Source organism: Jaculus jaculus, chromosome 15 (assembly GCF_020740685.1).
Source record: "Jaculus jaculus isolate mJacJac1 chromosome 15, mJacJac1.mat.Y.cur, whole genome shotgun sequence".
Lineage (NCBI taxonomy): Eukaryota > Metazoa > Chordata > Mammalia > Rodentia > Dipodidae > Jaculus > Jaculus jaculus.
The window spans coordinates 48,568,807-48,587,159 of record NC_059116.1 but is presented as its reverse complement, the minus strand read 5'-3'; the positions used below and the strand labels follow the sequence as shown (position 1 = coordinate 48,587,159).

Sequence of the window (18,353 nt, the reverse complement as noted above, 5' to 3'; positions counted from 1 at the left end):
AGCCGGCGCGGCCTGCAGCACCCGCTCACGCTTAAGACCCTTGGATTTGATAAGTTGTAGGTTTTTTTTCACTCTTACAGAAACATAATGGCCTAATAATTGAAAACAAAGACTTTTAATATTTTCCTACTGTCATTCCTCAGTATGCAAGTACCAAATTAGCATTTTGGATTGTATTGTGTTAGAAAAGCATATTTATCATATTAGTATGCAAGTTTGTCTCTAATAAATGTTAAAATTATATGTATTCCAAGGAATTGTTTTAAAATAAATGTCTTTATTATTTATTATCAGTAGACATTTGATTTGTATACTTATTTTATATACATTTATACTTGGATCATACAAAAATGTCTTGGGCAAACAGGGGTCATGAGTGGAAAAAGTTTAAGCAGCCATGGTGCAGAGGAGCACAGGCCTTTGGGCCGCTCTGGCTTGGCTCTCGGTCATACAACTTCTCAGCTTTCAGCCTCTGAGCCAAGGAGGGTGTGTGAGTCTATGGACCTCTGGTGTTCCTGCCACTGTGGGTGAGTTGGTGAGGAGGTATTTCAAAGTTTTCATCAGATCCTCAAAGAGGACTTTGCTTTTCAAAAGTCAAGCTTTTTCCCTCCCTGCCTCCTTCTCTCTTTACTTCCTTACCTCTTTTTCTCCCTCCATCCCTCTTTTTTGTGGTAGGGGGGATTGAATGTAGGGCCAAACTAGGCATGCACTCCACCACTGAGTTACATCTCCAGCCTAAAATGTCCGATCTGAAGGAGTAAGATGACCCTCTTGTTGACTTTAACATAAAGCTAACATCATTGGATGCATATTTATGTGGGCTTCCTCGGCCTGTAGGATGGGTGGGTTAGGAAACCATAGGAATATACGTTGACCCTAAGCCTAAAAACCTGTTAAGCACGCAATACCAACCAGAGCCAGCAACTTACAAACCCCAAGTGAAAGTGATTCTGGTGAGGTGTGGAGGAAGAGAGACAGTGTTCCCCTCTTTTCCTGTTTGGCTTCATCTGTGGGAGCTGGGTCTTGGCTGAGGAGAGTGTAACCCTAACCCTTTCTTCCCTGAGTGATGCAGGGCTCCCACTGCAGACCACTAACACCTGCCCAGCTGCATGGTGCAGAAAGTGTCCTTCCCAACAACAGAGTGGCTGGGGTGAATTTAGTGTCCTTCTGAGTGAGCTGGCCCAGGGTCCCTACACACCAGCTTTGGGTCTGTGCCTAGCGAGCTGCTTCACTATTGTTAGAAGTTTTCTAGAAGAAAGCTGCTTAAAAATGCTGATGTGAAAGTTCTGGCTAGAGGAGGAGGTTTGGAGTAAGGCCTGGGAATCTTTTTTTTTTTTTTAAACAGGTCTTCCTAGGTTGTCGGGTGTTTAGTTAGGGACCGAGGTTCTAAGTCTTGAAGAAAAAGAAAAAGCTCTACTTTTTGAAAGATTTTAACTCCTATTTCCATGCCCAGCCTGAGGCTGTGATCAGAGCTTGGAGGTGGGCCCAGGCTGTGGTGAATTTTAAAGTCTCCTCAGCTGAGCCTACTGTGCATCCCCTGTTGAGAACCAGCAGGCCTGAGCCTGCTGAGGAAGCGGGAACTCCCCTCTTGAATGCACGTTCAGAAGAGTGCAGCTACCAAGGCTGTCTGATGGGAGGGGAGGCCTGAGCTGGGCCAGAGGGTGTGGATGGGAGAGAGGAGAAATGACCTTCACAGGAGGAGGCCTCTGTCACCCGAGTGACAGGGCAGTCCCTTTAGGAGCAGGTGGAATAGTCAGGGCAGTAGGAAGAACTATGAGTTGGTATCAGACAGATGTGGCCTAGTGTGGGGACCAGAAGGGAGTGACCTGAAATTGGCAGCTGAGGACCAGGGTTTGGATCAGTGTGGGGAGGAAAAGGACACTGTGACTTGTGGTATTGGCTTGCGTGGAGGTAAGCAAGATGATATGATGAGGATGTGACTTTAGGCAGACAATTCAGGGAAAAGGGGACCCTGCTGAGAAGGAGGGAAATTGTGGAGTGAGGACAAGATGGAGAAGGGGTATTTACCTAGGTTAATTTGTTAACCTGAGGTATAACAAGCCACAGTCAAAGTTAAGTGAGACAAGCTTGGGCCCAGGTGGGAAGCATCAAGCCCCCCAGAGGCTGGGAGAGTGTCCTGGAGGAAGAGAAGGAACTGTGGAGCCAGGAGGTTTCAGCCCTGAGTTCCAGTTACATTCAGAGAGATGACCAAAATCTAGTTGTCATAGTTACTCACATGGCAGCATATGAAATAAGAATCAAATACTATATTGTGAGGATGGGTTGGGTTTGGCTGAATGTAACAACACAGATAATAGTGGCTTCAAATGTATTTATACCAGTCTGTCAGGAAAAAATGAATATTAAGTGACTGAAAGGAAAAGCCATGAACTGTGAGGAAAAAATCTTTGTAAAACATAGATCAGATAAAAATCATTTATTCAAACATGAAAAGAACTCTTCAAATCAGTAGGAAGAAAACAACCCTGTATGAACTGAGCGAAGGATCTGAATAAATACCTCAGTAAAGAAGATGCCCAGATAGCAGCTAAGCCTCTGGAAAGGAGCCCAGTGTTACTAGGGAATTGGATTGCATATTAACATGATATATACCACACACCTGTGGGAATGGCTGCGCCTCCAAACAGACCACGCCCAGTGCAGGTGAGTTGTGAAATCACCGAAGATCTACTCCTGGCTGGTGGGAGTGAGGCACCCACCAGTTCCTTTGGAAGACGGTCTGACGGTTTCTTACGAGCGCCCATGGACTTGCAGTTCAGCAGTCTCGCAGCAAGGTGTTCCCTCACCCCTACAAGGAGGGCAGAGCTCATGTCTACACAAAACCCACATGTGGATGCTTCTTGCAGCTTTAGTCATGGTTGCCACCAAGCAGAAGCAATTTAGTAAGTTAATAGATTGTAGTAGATCTGTATAATAAATGCTTGCTATTCAGGAATTTTTAAAAAATGGGTTATCAGGATAGAAAAGGTGCAAAGAAGCAAAGCCATTTTGCAAGTCTGCAATATCTGTATACCCTGCCATTAAATCATGTGACATTCTGAGAAAGACAAAACTAGGGGAAAGGGAGAAAGATCTCACTTTCATGAGATCATGTCTCAGGCATGGTGGCCCATGCAGGAAAACCCATCACTCAGGAGGCCGAGGCAGGAGGATTACTGTCTGTTCCAGACCAGCCTGGGCTACATAGTGAGTCTGAGGCCAATGATTAGTTACTTTCTGGGGTGGGGGTTGGTGCAGGATATGGGGGGGATGGAGCACAGGGGCTTTTTCGGGTGGTGTAACTGTCAGATTGGATAAAGTCCATTGTTCATTAGTGAAAACCCTTAGATCTCCTTATGGCAGAGTGCATGATAATGAAAACTGCACTACTGACTGGTTCAGCCATTGTCACCAATGTGAGCACACTAGTGCAGGATGGCAGTGATAAAACTGTGTGTGCACATGTGTGCGAGTGGGCATAGTGAGGGAATCTGTGAGCATCAGGGAAGTAAGGTGATGTGGCTGTGACATATCACGCATCCATTGCCAGTTTCATTTGGCTGATGTAGCCAGCTAGGCGGGCATCCCCTTTCTCCCTCGCCACCCTACACATATCCCTCCTAGGCCATTCGTTTCTCAACAAAGGGTATGCAAGCGGCTGTACCCCCTGCTATAACTTCCAAACAAGATTTCCCCATCCACTCTAAGCAAGCCGTGTGTAAGTGGGCAGGGGCCAGTACAGTATGCCGAGTCTACAAAGCCCCTAGGACCCCAGGCTTCTTTTCTCTTTTTGGTCTGCCATCCTTGGGCCTAGCTTTCATTCTGCATGCTTCATCATGGTTATAATATGGCTGCCCTGCCTCTTGGATTGCATCAGGGCAGTAAGACATGTATTGGCTAGAGTATAGTTTTCTCTTTTGAAAACCAAGAAATCCCCAAATCAGGCCGCTTTAGTTCCCATCTCTCATCTGGATTCAAGCTAGAGTACAGAAAGGGACAAAGTGGGTGCTGGATGTAAGTTCTGCTCACATATCATTGGTCAGTACTCACAGCCAAACCATGCATTATGGGCTTGTCTTCGGGTAACCTTCTCATTCTAGCACTATGTATATTGGGTGGCAGCTAGTGGTTTCTGAAGAGAAGTACTTGGGCTGGCTGTGTCCCCTCTGAAGAGCCTTCCAGAAGTTCGCCAGCAACCTCTACTCATAGTTCACTGGTGAGAACTATGCTGAGTGGGGGATGTTTATTCTTGCCTCAAAGTGGGTTTAAAAACATATTTTTATTTACTTACTTGAGATACAGAAAGCATGGGCACATCAGGGACCCCCACAGCTACATATGAACTCTATATGAATGTGCCACTTTGTGTGTCTGGGTTTCTGTGGGCACCTGGGGAATTGTACCTAGGCCTTCAGGCTTTGCAGACAAGCACCTTTAATCACTGAATCATCTTCCCGGGCCTGACAGTGGGTTCTTTTTATAAGGCAGGAAGAGAATGTGGCCATGGGAATGGTGGCAGTGCCTGCCTCAGTCAGGAGGGAGGAGGATGGAGAGGACAGGCAGGGACGACACCAGGCCATAGGAGTGAGGCGAGGAAAAGATTTACGTTCTTTCGGGATGTGGAGGAAGCAGAAGAGCCAAATGGCTTACCACAGTGTTGCACAATTGCCTGGGAGCTGGGGTTGGGCTGAACAAAACTAATGTCACTTTAGGAGAGCTAAGTGTAGAAGACAAGGATAGTGAGAGAGTCGGTGTCAGGAACCTTCTGGCATACACAGAATGTAATGGAAAATGGATCATGAGCTGAAACTATAAAATGCCACAAAGGAGTAAAGTGTCCAGCCTCTATTACCCTCTTAGATAGAACACCAGAAACACAGGTGACAAGCTAGAAATTGGACTTCAACACAATTAACATTTATACCTTAAATTATATACATGATACAGTAAAAACAGAAGCTGTAGGATGGGGAAAATGTTTGCAAACCATGTATTTGATAACAGACATAGTTCCTAAACCAGAATATGTGATATATGTTTGTACAACTCAATAACAAAAATATAATTGAAAATGATTTCAGTAGGCATTTATCCCAGCAAGACATACAAATGGGCAAGAAGTGCTTGAAAAGATGCTCACTATTATAATTCACTAGGGAAATTCAAGTCAAAGCCATAGTGTGAGACCACTCTATACCTAGTACTATGGCTTGGATCAGAATGAAAGATGATGGCATATGTTGAAGAAGTAGAGAAATTGGACACCTTGTCCACTGCTGGTGGGAATGTAAAGTGGGACAGCCACTTTAGAAAAGTTTGACAAGTTCTTAAGATGTTAAACATTGAATTACCACATAGCCCAGCAATTCTAGTTCTAGAATATACCCAGGGAGAGACAGAACACTTGTCTTACGTAAACATTTATACACAAATGTTCAGAGTGCTTTTATTTATTATAGCCTTAAAGTAGAAGCAACCTATGTGTCTGAAATATCCATCAGCTGAGAAATGAAACCAGATATGACATATTTAGCAATTAGAAGAAATGAAGTATGATGTCATGGTTTGGGTGTGAAATATCCCCTCCAGGCTTATGTGTTTGGAAACACTTGGTCCCCAGATGGTGGCACAGTTTTGGAAGACTGTGGAACCTTTTAAGAGATGGGCTTAGCTGTGGAACTGGATTGCTATGGGTTGGATTCCAGCTCAGCCTTGTTTCTTGCATAGTCTTCTGTTTCCTGGCCTACCAGGTTGTGAGCAAGCAGTCTCACATTCCTGCTGCCACAACAATTAGCCAGCCATTCCCCTGTCATTCTTTCTCTGTGATGATGGACTGGATCATCTCAAACCCATTTAGCTTGTCAGGGACAATTCTTGTCAGGAATTTAGTGACAGTGATGGGAAAAGTAATGAACACATATGGTTACATGCCACATCATGGATGAACCTTGATAACATGTAAGACTAAGTAAAAGAAACCAGACATGGTGGGTGACATGGTGTATTGTTCATTTATATGAGATGTCAGAAAGGCAAATCCATCAAGGGTAAGTTAGTAGCTCCCAAGTTGTGTGTGGGAGTGAGAAATGAGCACAGTGAGCATGAGGTTTATTTCTGGGACATGGTGATGATGGCTGACCCACTCTACAAGCAGACCAAAAATGAGTGAATACTATGCTTACAACAGGTAGATTAAAATTTTTTTTTTTAAATTAAATTAATTTATTTGACAGAGAGAGAAAGAGGGAGGGAGGGAGTGAAGGAGAGGGAGAAAGAGGGAGGGAGAATGTCACACCAGGGCCTCCAGCCACTACAAATGAACTCCAGAAGCATGTGCCACCTTGTGCATCTGGCTTATATAGGTACTGGGCAATCAAACCTGGGTCCTTAGACTTTGCAGGCAAGCACCTTAAACACTAAGCTATCTCTCCAGCACCTAGATTTTTAAAAAATTATGGACTTTACTGTATGAACAAATCGTGTATTAGTCCCATTCTCTTAGTGTTATCTTACATTGCTTCTCCCATATTTCCATCCTGCTGAGGGCCCTCTTCAGTGGCGTTGTCGATATTCACCACGGGGTTATGAAGAAATCAGTTAGTGTCTGTGTGGTGGGGGACACAGAGATCATTAAATGATGACATTGCCTCACATTACCCAGCCTTTGGCACATTTAAGGAATACCCATAGCATGTTGCCTGATTGAGTCCCTTACCCCCTTAGCAAAAAGTAGGCTTTATTATTATTTCATATTACAGACAAGGAAGCTGAGGCTGAGTTTAAGTAACTTGTGGAGATCACACAGCTGACTCTGAAGTCTAGTTTTACTCCACAGATGTCTAGGGGAGACCAGAGTATAACTGGAGATGGATGCCATGAACTTTGACCTTCTAAGCAAATTTGTTTCAGCCAGTACTATCGTTTTACTGGTGGTGATTCATTCACATGCTCCTTCCTCTTTATCTCCAAGGCAGAGTGCCAGGTGGATATCAGCACTGGAAGCTTATAAGGGGCTGTTTCTTCTTGGGGCATCTGCTGAGGGACCCTGCTTTCTGTTTCTACAGAATGGTTAAGCATACATATCTTTACCTTTGAATGAAATAATAGACCTTCTAATGTGCCTGGTAGACTATTTATTTAGGTGTGTTAATTCCATGTGGTAGCTGCAGAATATTAGCAGCATTGGCTCTGTGCCAGTCACAGTGACAGCAAACATGGACTGAGCATAAAGGCAAATATCCAATGATTCCTGGAGAGTTTCAAGTCCTGGGTTCCGATGCTTGTCCATTCCCTCTGTCTTAGCCTCAGAGTGGTGGTTGGGCAAGTGAGTTAGCTGGGAAATGCTTCTGCATGCGGGTGGCCAGGAGTAAGGAACACCCAGGGCTCTCAGGTGCCAGTGACAGCTTTCCGCTGAGTACGGTCGGAATGTGGAAGCTCTGTAAAGGCACATGCTGAAGTTTGTATCAGGGTACACTAGAAGAAAAAGGACTGAAGGAAACTATCATCTGTTTATCTCTCACTAATCATCTATATATCCATCCATCCATCATCCATCTATCCATTCATGTTTCTGTCTCTGTCTATCCACCCATCCCTTGCACATGTCTATCATCTTACTATCCATACTTTACTGTAATGAACATATTGCATATTGGTCATGTTAAGTGCTGCACTATTCACAATAGCCAAATATGGAAGCCGCTTGGGTGTCTGTCTAGATGAATAGATTAGGACATGTGGAACTTATATGTTGTATTCTATTATACACATTACACACACACACACACACACACACACACACACACACACACACACATATATACATATATATTTATCTTTTACATATATATGTAAAGAAAAATAAAAGTATAATTTTCAAGGAAGTGGTCATTGTGTTAAGCAAAATAATATGATATTGTTTCTCACATGCAGCATCTGGATTTAAGTTTGTGTTTAGGGCATGAAAGAAGAGAGGGGAACCATGAGAGCAAAGGAAGAAGTATAAAGGGGGAGGGGAAACAAGAGGGTAATGGAACTGTGGTGATTTGAATCAGATGTTCCCCATAAACTCATGTGTTCTAAAGGCGTAGTCCCAGCTGGTGACAGTTTGGGAAGTTGATCCTTGCTGGAGGAGGTGTGTTGTTGGGGGCAGGCTTAGGAATGTTATAGCCAGCTCCCCCTTGCTAGAGAGCTCTGCTCACTCTCCTGTTGCTGTGGCAGAAGTGATGTCCAGCCTCTGCTCATGCCATGCCTTCCTTTGTCATCGTGGAGCTTCCCCTAGAGACTGTAAACCAAAATAATCCCCCTTCTTTCATCAGCTGCTTTTGGTTGGGTGCTTTGTCCCAACAGTGTGAATGTGAAGGTAGCTGCAGCAGGAATGTGTGTGTCATGAAAAGCAGAGGTGAGGACTGTAGAGGGAACAGGGCACAATTGAGAGGCAGAGAGGAAATGGCAGAGGAGTGGGGAGGGGTGAATAAGAACAAGGTCACAGCAAGACTCATTTATTTGTATTCTAATTGAAAATTAAAGTAAAATACAAAGGTCCTTTTTTGTTCTGTGCTCTTGAATCCTGTTGGGGGTTGCAGTTGGTCAGCTGGTTTCTCAACACACAGGTTCAGAGTGGATGAGCCTCCACATGGCCGCCTCCATGAGTCCTGTAGGACTCCAGAGTTGTGTTTGGAAACAAGCCATTACCCACAAGGCAATCTGGCATACACTTGCCAAGGACAAGGAGTGCTTCAGCAGACTCTTTCTGGAATCCTCCAGAATTTTCCGTTTCTTGTGCCCTCCCCTTGGGGCATTGATAACTCATGGTTTATTTGCCATTCATTCATTGGGCAGTTACTATTTCCTTGACACTGCTGATGTGTGAGTGACAGAAACCCTCAAGATTAGAAAGAAGACTAGGACTTGCTGTTTCTGATGGGTGGGGATGGCCACCATCAGGGGCTTCCCACCCTTCTGCTCCAGGTGGCTGATGGGTGGCTCCAGGAGCCCCACACACCTGAGGCCAACGTACGTGTCTTGAAAGCTCATAAGAAGGGCAGCTTCAGAATTCTGTCCAACATGCTTCAAAAGTTCAAAACATTTGCAGTGTGATCACAAAATTTGGAAGATTGTTAATGACAAGGTTCTTTAGAGAGAGATTTCCGTGTGTATGTTCACGTTTGTGTGTGTGTGCACACGCACCTGAGCTCGTGAAGGCCAGAAGTTGATGTCACATCTAACAACCCTTGCACCGTGATGAAGCATGACTACGTGCAGACTCTGGGGATGGAAAGATTTGGTGGGGCTTGGTGATAAAATGCATGTGCCGACTCATCACAGCCGAAGCTTCTTAGTTTTGTTTCTTTGAAGCCCTGTGTTGTCACATTACTCTGGGATAGATCTTGTTCAGATTAGGTTCTTGCTTATCTGGTGCCTCTTTCAGGGGGTGTGTCAGAGCCTTTGGGTTGATTGGCAGGTTGGTGGGTGTGTGCTGACTCTGATGTTTTGTCTCCTGTCTCCCTTAGGCGGGGCAAGAAGCACAGCATTATTCTGAGGACGCAGCTTTCTGTGAGGGTCCACGCCTGCATTGGTGAGTGACATCAATGTCACCCTCGCTCATCAAACACACACGATGGCAGGCGCCACTGTTGGAATCTACACTTGTCATGCTATCTGCTTGGGTTGCCCCCTCACGGAAGCCATTTCGCACAATCATTTTGAAGCCATATGTCCTGCTGGCTTCCTTGGCTCTTTGGACGGTGACCAGAGCTTGTGTTAGGACAGCTCCAGGCGGCTATTAAGCATCTATCTATCACTCTTGCAGTATTTTCTGGGTTGTTACCAGTGGGAGCCTCTAACCCAGTGAAGTGACCCTTCATGGGGTTCCTTGATGCTTGCTTTTGGGTAAATGCAGTCTGGGGACTCCAGATATGGTCAGGTGACTAACAAGAAATCTTGAGTCAGTGGAGGTTCAGGGCACATGGAATGCAGAGCAAAGTGGATGCTGTATTTGTTACTTTTCTTGTTGTAGTGGCCAAATAACCTGACAAGAAGCAATGTAAGGGAACAGAGATTTGTTTCGGCTCACAGTTTGGGAGTATAGGCCATCAGGGCAGGTGGCAGGGGCTTAAGGCACCTGGTCACATTGTATATGCAGTCAGTAATCAGAGAACAAGCTCACTTTCTCCTTTTTATTCATTGCTGGACCTCAGCCCATGGAGTGGAACTGTCCCCATTTGATATAGGTCCTCCCTCTCTAGTTAGAGCTCTCTGTAAACACCATCACAGACACACCCACAGCTGTGATTCTGAATTAAGCTAACTTGACAATGAAGACTAGCCAGGTGCTAAGTGACCAAATGCAACTCTGGTCCTACGTGGCCTGTCTGTGTTCCCTCGTCATGGGTACAGTGGGAAGAGCTGGTTACTTATGCTAAGTTAACAGCCTCATATTAGTGGTCTGTAGTACTATGTTCTGATTTGCTTCCTGATATTGGGCCAAGTGGAAGCAAGAGGATAATATAAATGGAAAGAAAAACAGAATCTGCTGTATGCATTTTTATGAAGTATTTCATTATCTGTGAAAGTTTGCCTTTTTTACTATTCATCTCTACTCAGGAGAGTGGAAGCCATCCTGATGAGTCCTGGTCTGCATTGGGAACAAGAGTAGAGTTCATGAGTAGAGTAGAAAGAATGCTTCATGGTCCCGTCACTTCCTTTCTACTTCCTTGTTGGAGGCTAGGGATTGATGGGAACAGTTGGACTCAGAGGGGATTCCATGTCACTCTTCTTTGTTAGGTGTTGGGTATGGGGCAGTTTGCTCTAAAGCCAGAGATCATGGCATGGGTGACTCCTAACCCTTGGAGACTGGAAGAACAGGAGGGTAGGCTGTTGGAGTATTCATAATGCTTTCTGAAGCCTGAAAAGGTACTTGTGACCTGCAGGCAACATTGACTGTCTACTTCATAGTTGTTGGTACCTCTTGGTGAGTATGACACATACATAGGCATTCTATTACAGGTCACCAGTTGCTTTTTCATCATCTGTTTCCTTTTCCCAGTTATTTCATATATGTAAGCCATGTCCATCCAGTGAAAAAGCCCGTAATCCATCATTTTGGATCAATACCCCTCACCCTCATTCCAAATCCAGGTACTTAACAGGTGCTAAATAGTACTAAAGTTCAACGTTGGAATGTAGCCAACTTCCATGGTAGAGTTGGAACATGAGTGTGAATTGGTATTTCCTAAGGATAGGAAGATAGTGGGAAATGGATTTTTATTTTTGCCATAGTGTACCAGCTCAAAATTGAAATGAGCTCTTTTTTTTTAATGTATTCATTTGCAATGTATACTTAAATAGTTTAAAGAACTTTTAAAAATAGCTTGCATGCTGTTGAGTCCTGTTTTGTGCTGGTCACCAGTAGCCTGCCTAGTCCACATGGCTAGAATGTAGCTGTGTGTCTTTATGCATGTGTGGATGTATATAAAGTGTGTGTGTGTGTGTGTGTGTGTGTGTGTGTGCGCGCGCGCGTGCATGCACGCACACACGTGCGTGTACATGGGCCATAGTGTATGTGTAGAGGTCTGAGGACAACCTTGGGAGTTTGTTATCTTTTACCACCCTGCTTGAGACACAGTATCTTCCTTGTTATTTGTTTTTGGTGAGTGACTTCATGTGCACCAGCCTAGCTGGTCCATGATCTTTTGAATTCTCCTGGCTATGTCCCCCATTGCTTCAGTAGCATTTGGATCATAGATGCATATGCCATTTTGTGTCCAGCTTTACATGGATGCTGAGGGGTTGAACTTGGGCTATCAGGCACACAAGAAAGTGCTCTAACTGCTGAACCATCTCCCCAGCTCCTACTTTGATAAGCTTTTTTCCACCAATTGCCTTAGGCCTGGACACATCAGAGTAGAGTATTTTGCTGCTTAAGTTAGCACTCAATATAGAAGTTTTCCTTTGTATTAAAACTCCTTTCTTATTCCATTTTCAGATCTTGAATGGATTTATTGTAACAGCACTTACGTGATATCATTTGGTTGTATATAGAAAGTGGAATACATGCATCATGATTTTGAAGTTCTCCATTTTGACATATTTGTTCCCTTTCCATGGGGCAATATTAGGTTGGGTTTCTTTGTTATAAAAACCAAGCCAAACCAAACCTGGAATAGTCTCTGGTTGAATAGCAATGACAACACAAAGGAAAACCCTTTTCACATCACTTGAGTCCTGATTTCCTTTGGGGACCACTTTCCCTCATGGCCATATGAGAAACAGATTTTTTATTACAGTCATTGGATACAGCGGCTGCTGAGTTGTCCTCATAGCTTCATGTGCTTTGAATGCTTGCACCCCAGTGGGTGGCAGATTGGGAGGTGAAGCCTTGCTGAAGGAGATATGCTGTTGGGCTTGGGGTGTTAATGGCCAACTCTCCCTGCCACAGTCAGCTTGTTCCTCCTGCTTCCTTCCTGTCAGCTGCCATGGCAAGATGTGATGGCCAGCCTCGGCCCCTGATCTGCCATGCAATGATGAAATTTCCTGTCAAGACTGTAAGTTGAAAATAAACCCTTCCCTTCCATATGCTGCTTTTGGTCGGGTGTTTTGTGCCAGCAATGAGAAGGTGACCACAAGAATCTAAGTCCCTGAAAACCTTCCTTTTCACCTTGTTATCCTGAAAGGATCCAAGGTCAGCTGTTGTTTCATGGGTCTACCATGCCAGCAAGTCAATTTCTTCAGACTCATGTTCTCCTCACCCTCCCTCCTCTTCTCTTCATTCCTGTTTTTATTCAGTGTAGAAACATACAAAATACAGGATGGTGTGCTGATGAATTGGGGGTGACATGTCTTTGGAACTCTCCTATGCTAGCTTGGGGCCCTGTACCTTTGGTAAATAAGTGTGGAGCATCACCTTCAAGGTTAGCATCCCAGCAACCCTCACCAAACATGCTGCCACAGGGGCTCCACACGGATGGCCACAGGCAGCAGCCAAGACAGGTCTTGTGTGGTGGCTCAGAGGTTCTGACGCATTTGTCAAGAGGTTGGAGAGAGATTCTGTACAGAGAAGCCCCAGCTTCTGTACTTGTACTTCTTCACTGTAATCGCCTTTGTACTTTATTTGTTTAGAGAAAGAAAGAGGGAGGGAGGGAGGGAGGGAGGGAGGGAGGGAGGGAGGGAGGGAGGGAGAGAGAGAGAGAGAGAGAGAGAGAGAGAGAGAGAGAGAGAGTGAGAGCGAGAGAGCGAGAATGAATATGTGTGCCAGGGCCTTCAGCTGCTGCAAACAAGCTCCAGATGCATATACTACCTTGTGCATGTGGCTTATGTGGGTCCTGGGGAATCAAACCTGGATCCTTTAGCTTTGCAGTCAAGTGCCTTAACTGTTAAGCCATCTCTCCCACCCTCCTTTATACATGTTTGCAGTGCAAACAATGCATGGCTTGCCCTCTTAATACAGCTTTGATCCCTCAAAGAGATCTTGATCTTGGGCATGAACTCAGAGTTCTGAATTATAAACTTCTCATGTGTATGAGATGTCTGTATTTTAAGAGATTAGTAGGGAAAATGATTTTTTTGATCTTGTCAGAGATACTGTTTCAACATCAGAAAAAAGTGCTGAAGGGCCAGCTGGCTGTGATGAGAATGTCGTATCGGGAGCGGAAAGAGAACCAGAAAACTGTGGGGTTTAGGATGGAATCTGGAGTGTAAAAGCAAACACAGGCAGAAATTGTTAGGGTCCTGTGGTGGCTGGTCTTGGTTGCCAGCTTGGCTGAGTTTAGAAGCTCCTAGGAGATCCATCTCTCAGTGTGCCTGTGACAGTGCCTCCAGGGAGGAGTAACTGAGGAGGGAAGACCCACCTTGAAGGTGGGTAGCACTGTCTCATGAGCTGGAAAACAGTCAAAGTCTCCCTGTCCTCCTCTGCTTCCTGGTCCTCTGACATGTGAGCAAGTGGATGTCACATGCTCTTACCACTATGTCTTCCTGTCATAATGGACGATACACCCTCAAATTTGAATCAAAATAAAGCTCTCTTCCTTCAGTTTGCTTCTTGTTAGGTATTTGCTCCCAGTGATGAGAAAAGTAGCTAATAGAGACCCTGAAGTTCATATGCAAGGTTTCTTCCTTGCCGATTTAGGAGACATTTTTGCTAGGCCTAAAACCTTTGTTCTTCAGTTTTCTGCGATTGGTCCTGTGTTTCCCTTAAGAAAATCAATACTGGGCCTTGTGTTTATAAGTGCCCAGCATCCAATTAAAAGGGCAAGATTTGGCTAAAGATCCCAAAGCATCATTTAGGCTTGTAGCTACAGAAGAACAGCTTGGCACAAGTCTCCAGAGGCATTTTGCAAAGCCTTTGTGACAGTGAGGCTGGGCCAGGTGATGGAGATAAGGTGGGAGGAAGCTCTCAAGGCAGCTGAAGTGTCTAATCTCTGCATAAGTGTCACCTTGCTCAAATGTTCAAGTCACGGGGGATACAGGCAGATTTTATCTTATTTGTTTTGTGTATGTGCATGCATGTATGGTCACATGTGTGGGTATGTGCCTATGTGTAGGCAAGTATATGAAGGCCAGAGGATAATCTTGGTTGTCATCCTCAGGTATGCTATTGTCTTTTTGAGACAGAGTCCCACATTGTCTGGAGTGTGCAGATTAGGTTAGACTTGCTGACCAATGAGCCCCAGAGATCCTTCTCTCCCTGCCTCCCCAGCCCTGGGGTTGCAAACATGTGCCACCATGCCCTGCCCAGCTTTCACATGGGCGCTTGACATATGAATCCAGGTCCTCATGCATGTGTGGCAAGTGCTTCACTGACTGGGCCTTCCTTCGAACCTAACAGACAGCAATCAAAGGGAAGAAGAGAACACGAGAGAAGGATGTTTTGCCCATGGATGCAAAAATGAAGTCAATTTCTAGCAACAGAAACATCAATGAACCAGGAGCCCATTTAGGAAGCATGTTTTTTGTAACAGGCTAATTCACGCGTTGCATTTTAGAACCATTATGGCAGTGAGGCGAAGGACGTATGCCGCAGTATCTCTCTGCGAAGAGCTGCTAGAACAAGCAAGCCTGAGGGCCTGCCTTCCGCGCACTCGTGTGTGTCCCTGTGGAGCCCAGTGTTGAGCGGGACCCCGAGGCTGCGAGCCATCTTCGCGGGAGAGAACCCTGCACTTGCACCAGCTTTCCTTGCTGGAGTCGGCCTCTGTGTGTGGTGCGGGCTGGCGGCTGGAGCTTGGGTGGGGCTTTTGCCTGGTGTCTGTAGTGCAGTGCTCCGAGCTGCTGATTCCTTGAGGACTCGTGCGTGACCCCGTCAGCTTCCCCCCTCTGCCTTTGCTCCCGCTTCCTTTCTCAGGCTTGCCTTTGCTGGTGGATTTGAGCACAGCTCCTTCATTTTCTCCCTCCTCCTCCCGTTCTGACCAGCTGGGTACCACTGCTCTCGGTGAGCATCTTTCTGTCTGCGGTCACTTTGTGTTGCTGGTTTCTCACAGCAGAGCTCTCGTGGTCCTGTGGGGAATCTCCCCGTCTAGTCTCCTCACCCGGTATTGCCCTCAGTGGGCTTGTGGGGGGGGGGGCACTTGACTTTGAAGGGCTAGCTGGACCCTAGTCCTTACTGCTTCTTGGCGCTGCATGGTTTAGGACATCCACTAGAGGTTTCCTTCAGGAAGCAGCAGATTGCCTCTTTGGCTGACAGCACCATGTGGCACATCTATGTCTGCTAAAGAGGATGAGGCATCCCTGATTCTGTGGGTGCCGAGACATGAGGCCTGCACAGGCACGCATGGTAGCTTGTGTGTCTGACCCCTCTGGTGCTGGTGGGCCCATGCAAGTTCTGCTGGTCCCTAATGTGGACACTGCATGACTGAGAAGCCAAGTTAAACTGGCTGTTTTCTGGCGAGGAGGAACCCCCCCCGCCCCCCGCCTCCATAGCCATTCCATCCCCTCTTGCTCTGTGAACCCCATGTACTTACTTTGTCTACAGACCTTGAACTTCTTGCTGATCCTGTGCTACCTCCCCTCTCTCTCTCCCACCTCCCACCTCTACGACTGCACTCTTGGGTGTGTGCATGGGGAGTTATCTTCCTGCCTTATTCCTGGTTGTCATAGTGACTGTGCTCACAATGTCCAGTCATGTGCATCATGATGGGGTCAGGCACAGTGGCCCACATTTCCTTTTTTTCTGTCTCTCAGTGCCAGGGACCCTGGGTCCTGAGTGACTGTGACCCCCTGGCTCTCATCCCCTCAAAGGTGTTCTTTGTCTTTCTGGCCACGGCTTAGGCACAAAGCATGGCTGAGTTAAAGTCTTCTGTCACTCCTGCAGTAAGAAACTCCTGTGCCTTGGTGATTTTGACTTTAAACTTCCTCCTTCTTATACCTCATCAAATCTGTGACACAGTTTTGCCTGTGGTTCTGTTTTCTGTGTTAGAAACAAACTGTGTGTTAATCAGATAACTACCTCCCACCATCTGTTTCCTATTAATCTGTCACAGGTCTTAGGTGGCAGACCCCACAGAATGTCTGTGTGTCTGGAAAGCTCACATGGGCTGGAGGAAGCGATTTCTTAAGGCAGGACACCCTCTTTCCCTAGGGTGTCTTAGTGTGATTGACAGATGTGCCCAACACCCCTATGCCCACTCTCTTCCCTGCTTCCACCCCTGCAGAGGAAGTAAGGGCTTGGAGATGGTTAAGAGCGTTGTGGCTTAAGCATGAGGGCCTCTTGCATCAGGGCCCATCAAGTGCAGCTACCCAGAACCCACATCAAAAGCTGAGCATGACCATACATAGCTCCAGTCTGTGTGTGTATGTGTGTGCATGTGTGTGTGTGTGTGGGGGGGGTGGAGACTGCAGAGTCACTGCTGCTGATTGACAGCAGCTTTGTGTTTAGGGAAGAGACTCCTACCTCAAGGAAGTCAATACACAGATGAGCAATAAGAGAAGGACATAGAGACCTTCTCTTCTGACTCTGCACACATGTGCATGGGGCACACACATCTGTACCCACATGTGCATATGCCAACATAACTATATCATGTACCCAATATCACAGTACTCAACACACACACAAGGGAGGGGGGGAAGGATCTGGTCACGAATGTAAAGCATGCCATCAGGCTTGTCCCCTACATGAGAGTCTTGTCTTGAGACACTGCATCTTTCCACAGATGACATGATTTTATTATATATAGGTCAGGAATGAGTTCTCACCAAAAATGGAAAGAGCACTTGGAAAATGAACTTGAAGTTTGGTTCTCACATCTTCAGACAAACCTAAATCCAGGGACAGAATAAGCAACAGGACATAATAGTGAAGACCAGCCCAAGCACCTTCCATGTGGTCAGGAACTTGGTCAGAAGTGGGAATTAGAGGCACTAGGAAAGAAACGTGAGCATGCGGACATCTGGAATCTTGGATAGCTTTATTTCAAATTTGTGCTCAACTCTCCCCTGCAGCTTTATCCTATTTAACTTACTTATTGCCTCCCTAACATTTTGCTTCCTTTTATCCATAAGGGTCTTAAGCTATTAGAAAACAGAATGTGAGCATTCTCTTAGAGCTATTATGAGGGTACTTGTTTTGTGTTGACCTAATGATTGTTTTTATATTGGTTACTTAAAAAGGAACCTGAAATTTTTTGGAAAAGTTGAATTGCTGGAAACTGGAGTTGTCCTGGTAAGGACCTCTGCAGTTGGCATTACATTCTATGCACTTACAGTTTATATCAGGGGCTGGCAGTTAGACTGCAGAAAAAAAAAGCTCTGGCAAGTCACTGAGTCAAGAGAGCAGCTGCTGATGAGAATGTTACTGTGATTCTGAGTGATTGCTACTGAACTGTACCACGGCCTTGCCCTTGGAAGTCTGGCTGCTGTGTGGTGCCATGTAAGTCTTAGCGATCAACTTCTGGGCCCATGGCTGGTCTCATGAAGGTACAGCTTCATTTTCATTAAAAACTCCTAGGTAGAGCATGTGACCAATTCAAGCAGTAGAGCATTAGTTAACTTATCATCTGAAGTTCATGTACTAGAGCAATAGTGACAGGATAGCAGGCAAGAAAGTTTAAAAGGGATTATGCATTATTGGCATAATTGAATAACAACCATGAAACACATTCTGTGCCCAGGAGTGACATGATTCATTGTTGTCTTCCGATATTGAATCATGAGCATGGATGGACCAGGATACAAGGATGGACAGAAAGATAATTCTAGGCACATGCCACAGTCTTTTCTGTTTTCATGTGTCTGCATAGAATGTGTGATGTGGCATGTGTGTGGTGGAAGGAGCATAGGGATGTAGCATCATTATGAATCACGGTGGCCTCTCTGCATAGGGCAGATGCCAGGGGAGTTCCCAGGGGCTTAACAGCATTCAG

The 18,353-nt window shown here is 45.6% G+C and overlaps 1 protein-coding gene across 1 annotated transcript in view; it reads left to right on the top strand.

Moving 5' to 3' along the window:
- Positions 1–18,353, top strand: part of Fhod3 (formin homology 2 domain containing 3) — a 502,577-nt gene that overhangs the window by 56,397 nt on the left and 427,827 nt on the right. The window contains exon 3 of the mRNA XM_045134751.1: positions 9,513–9,577. Within this exon, the coding sequence (XP_044990686.1) occupies positions 9,513–9,577 (65 nt within the window). The remainder of the gene's footprint in view (positions 1–9,512; positions 9,578–18,353) is intronic.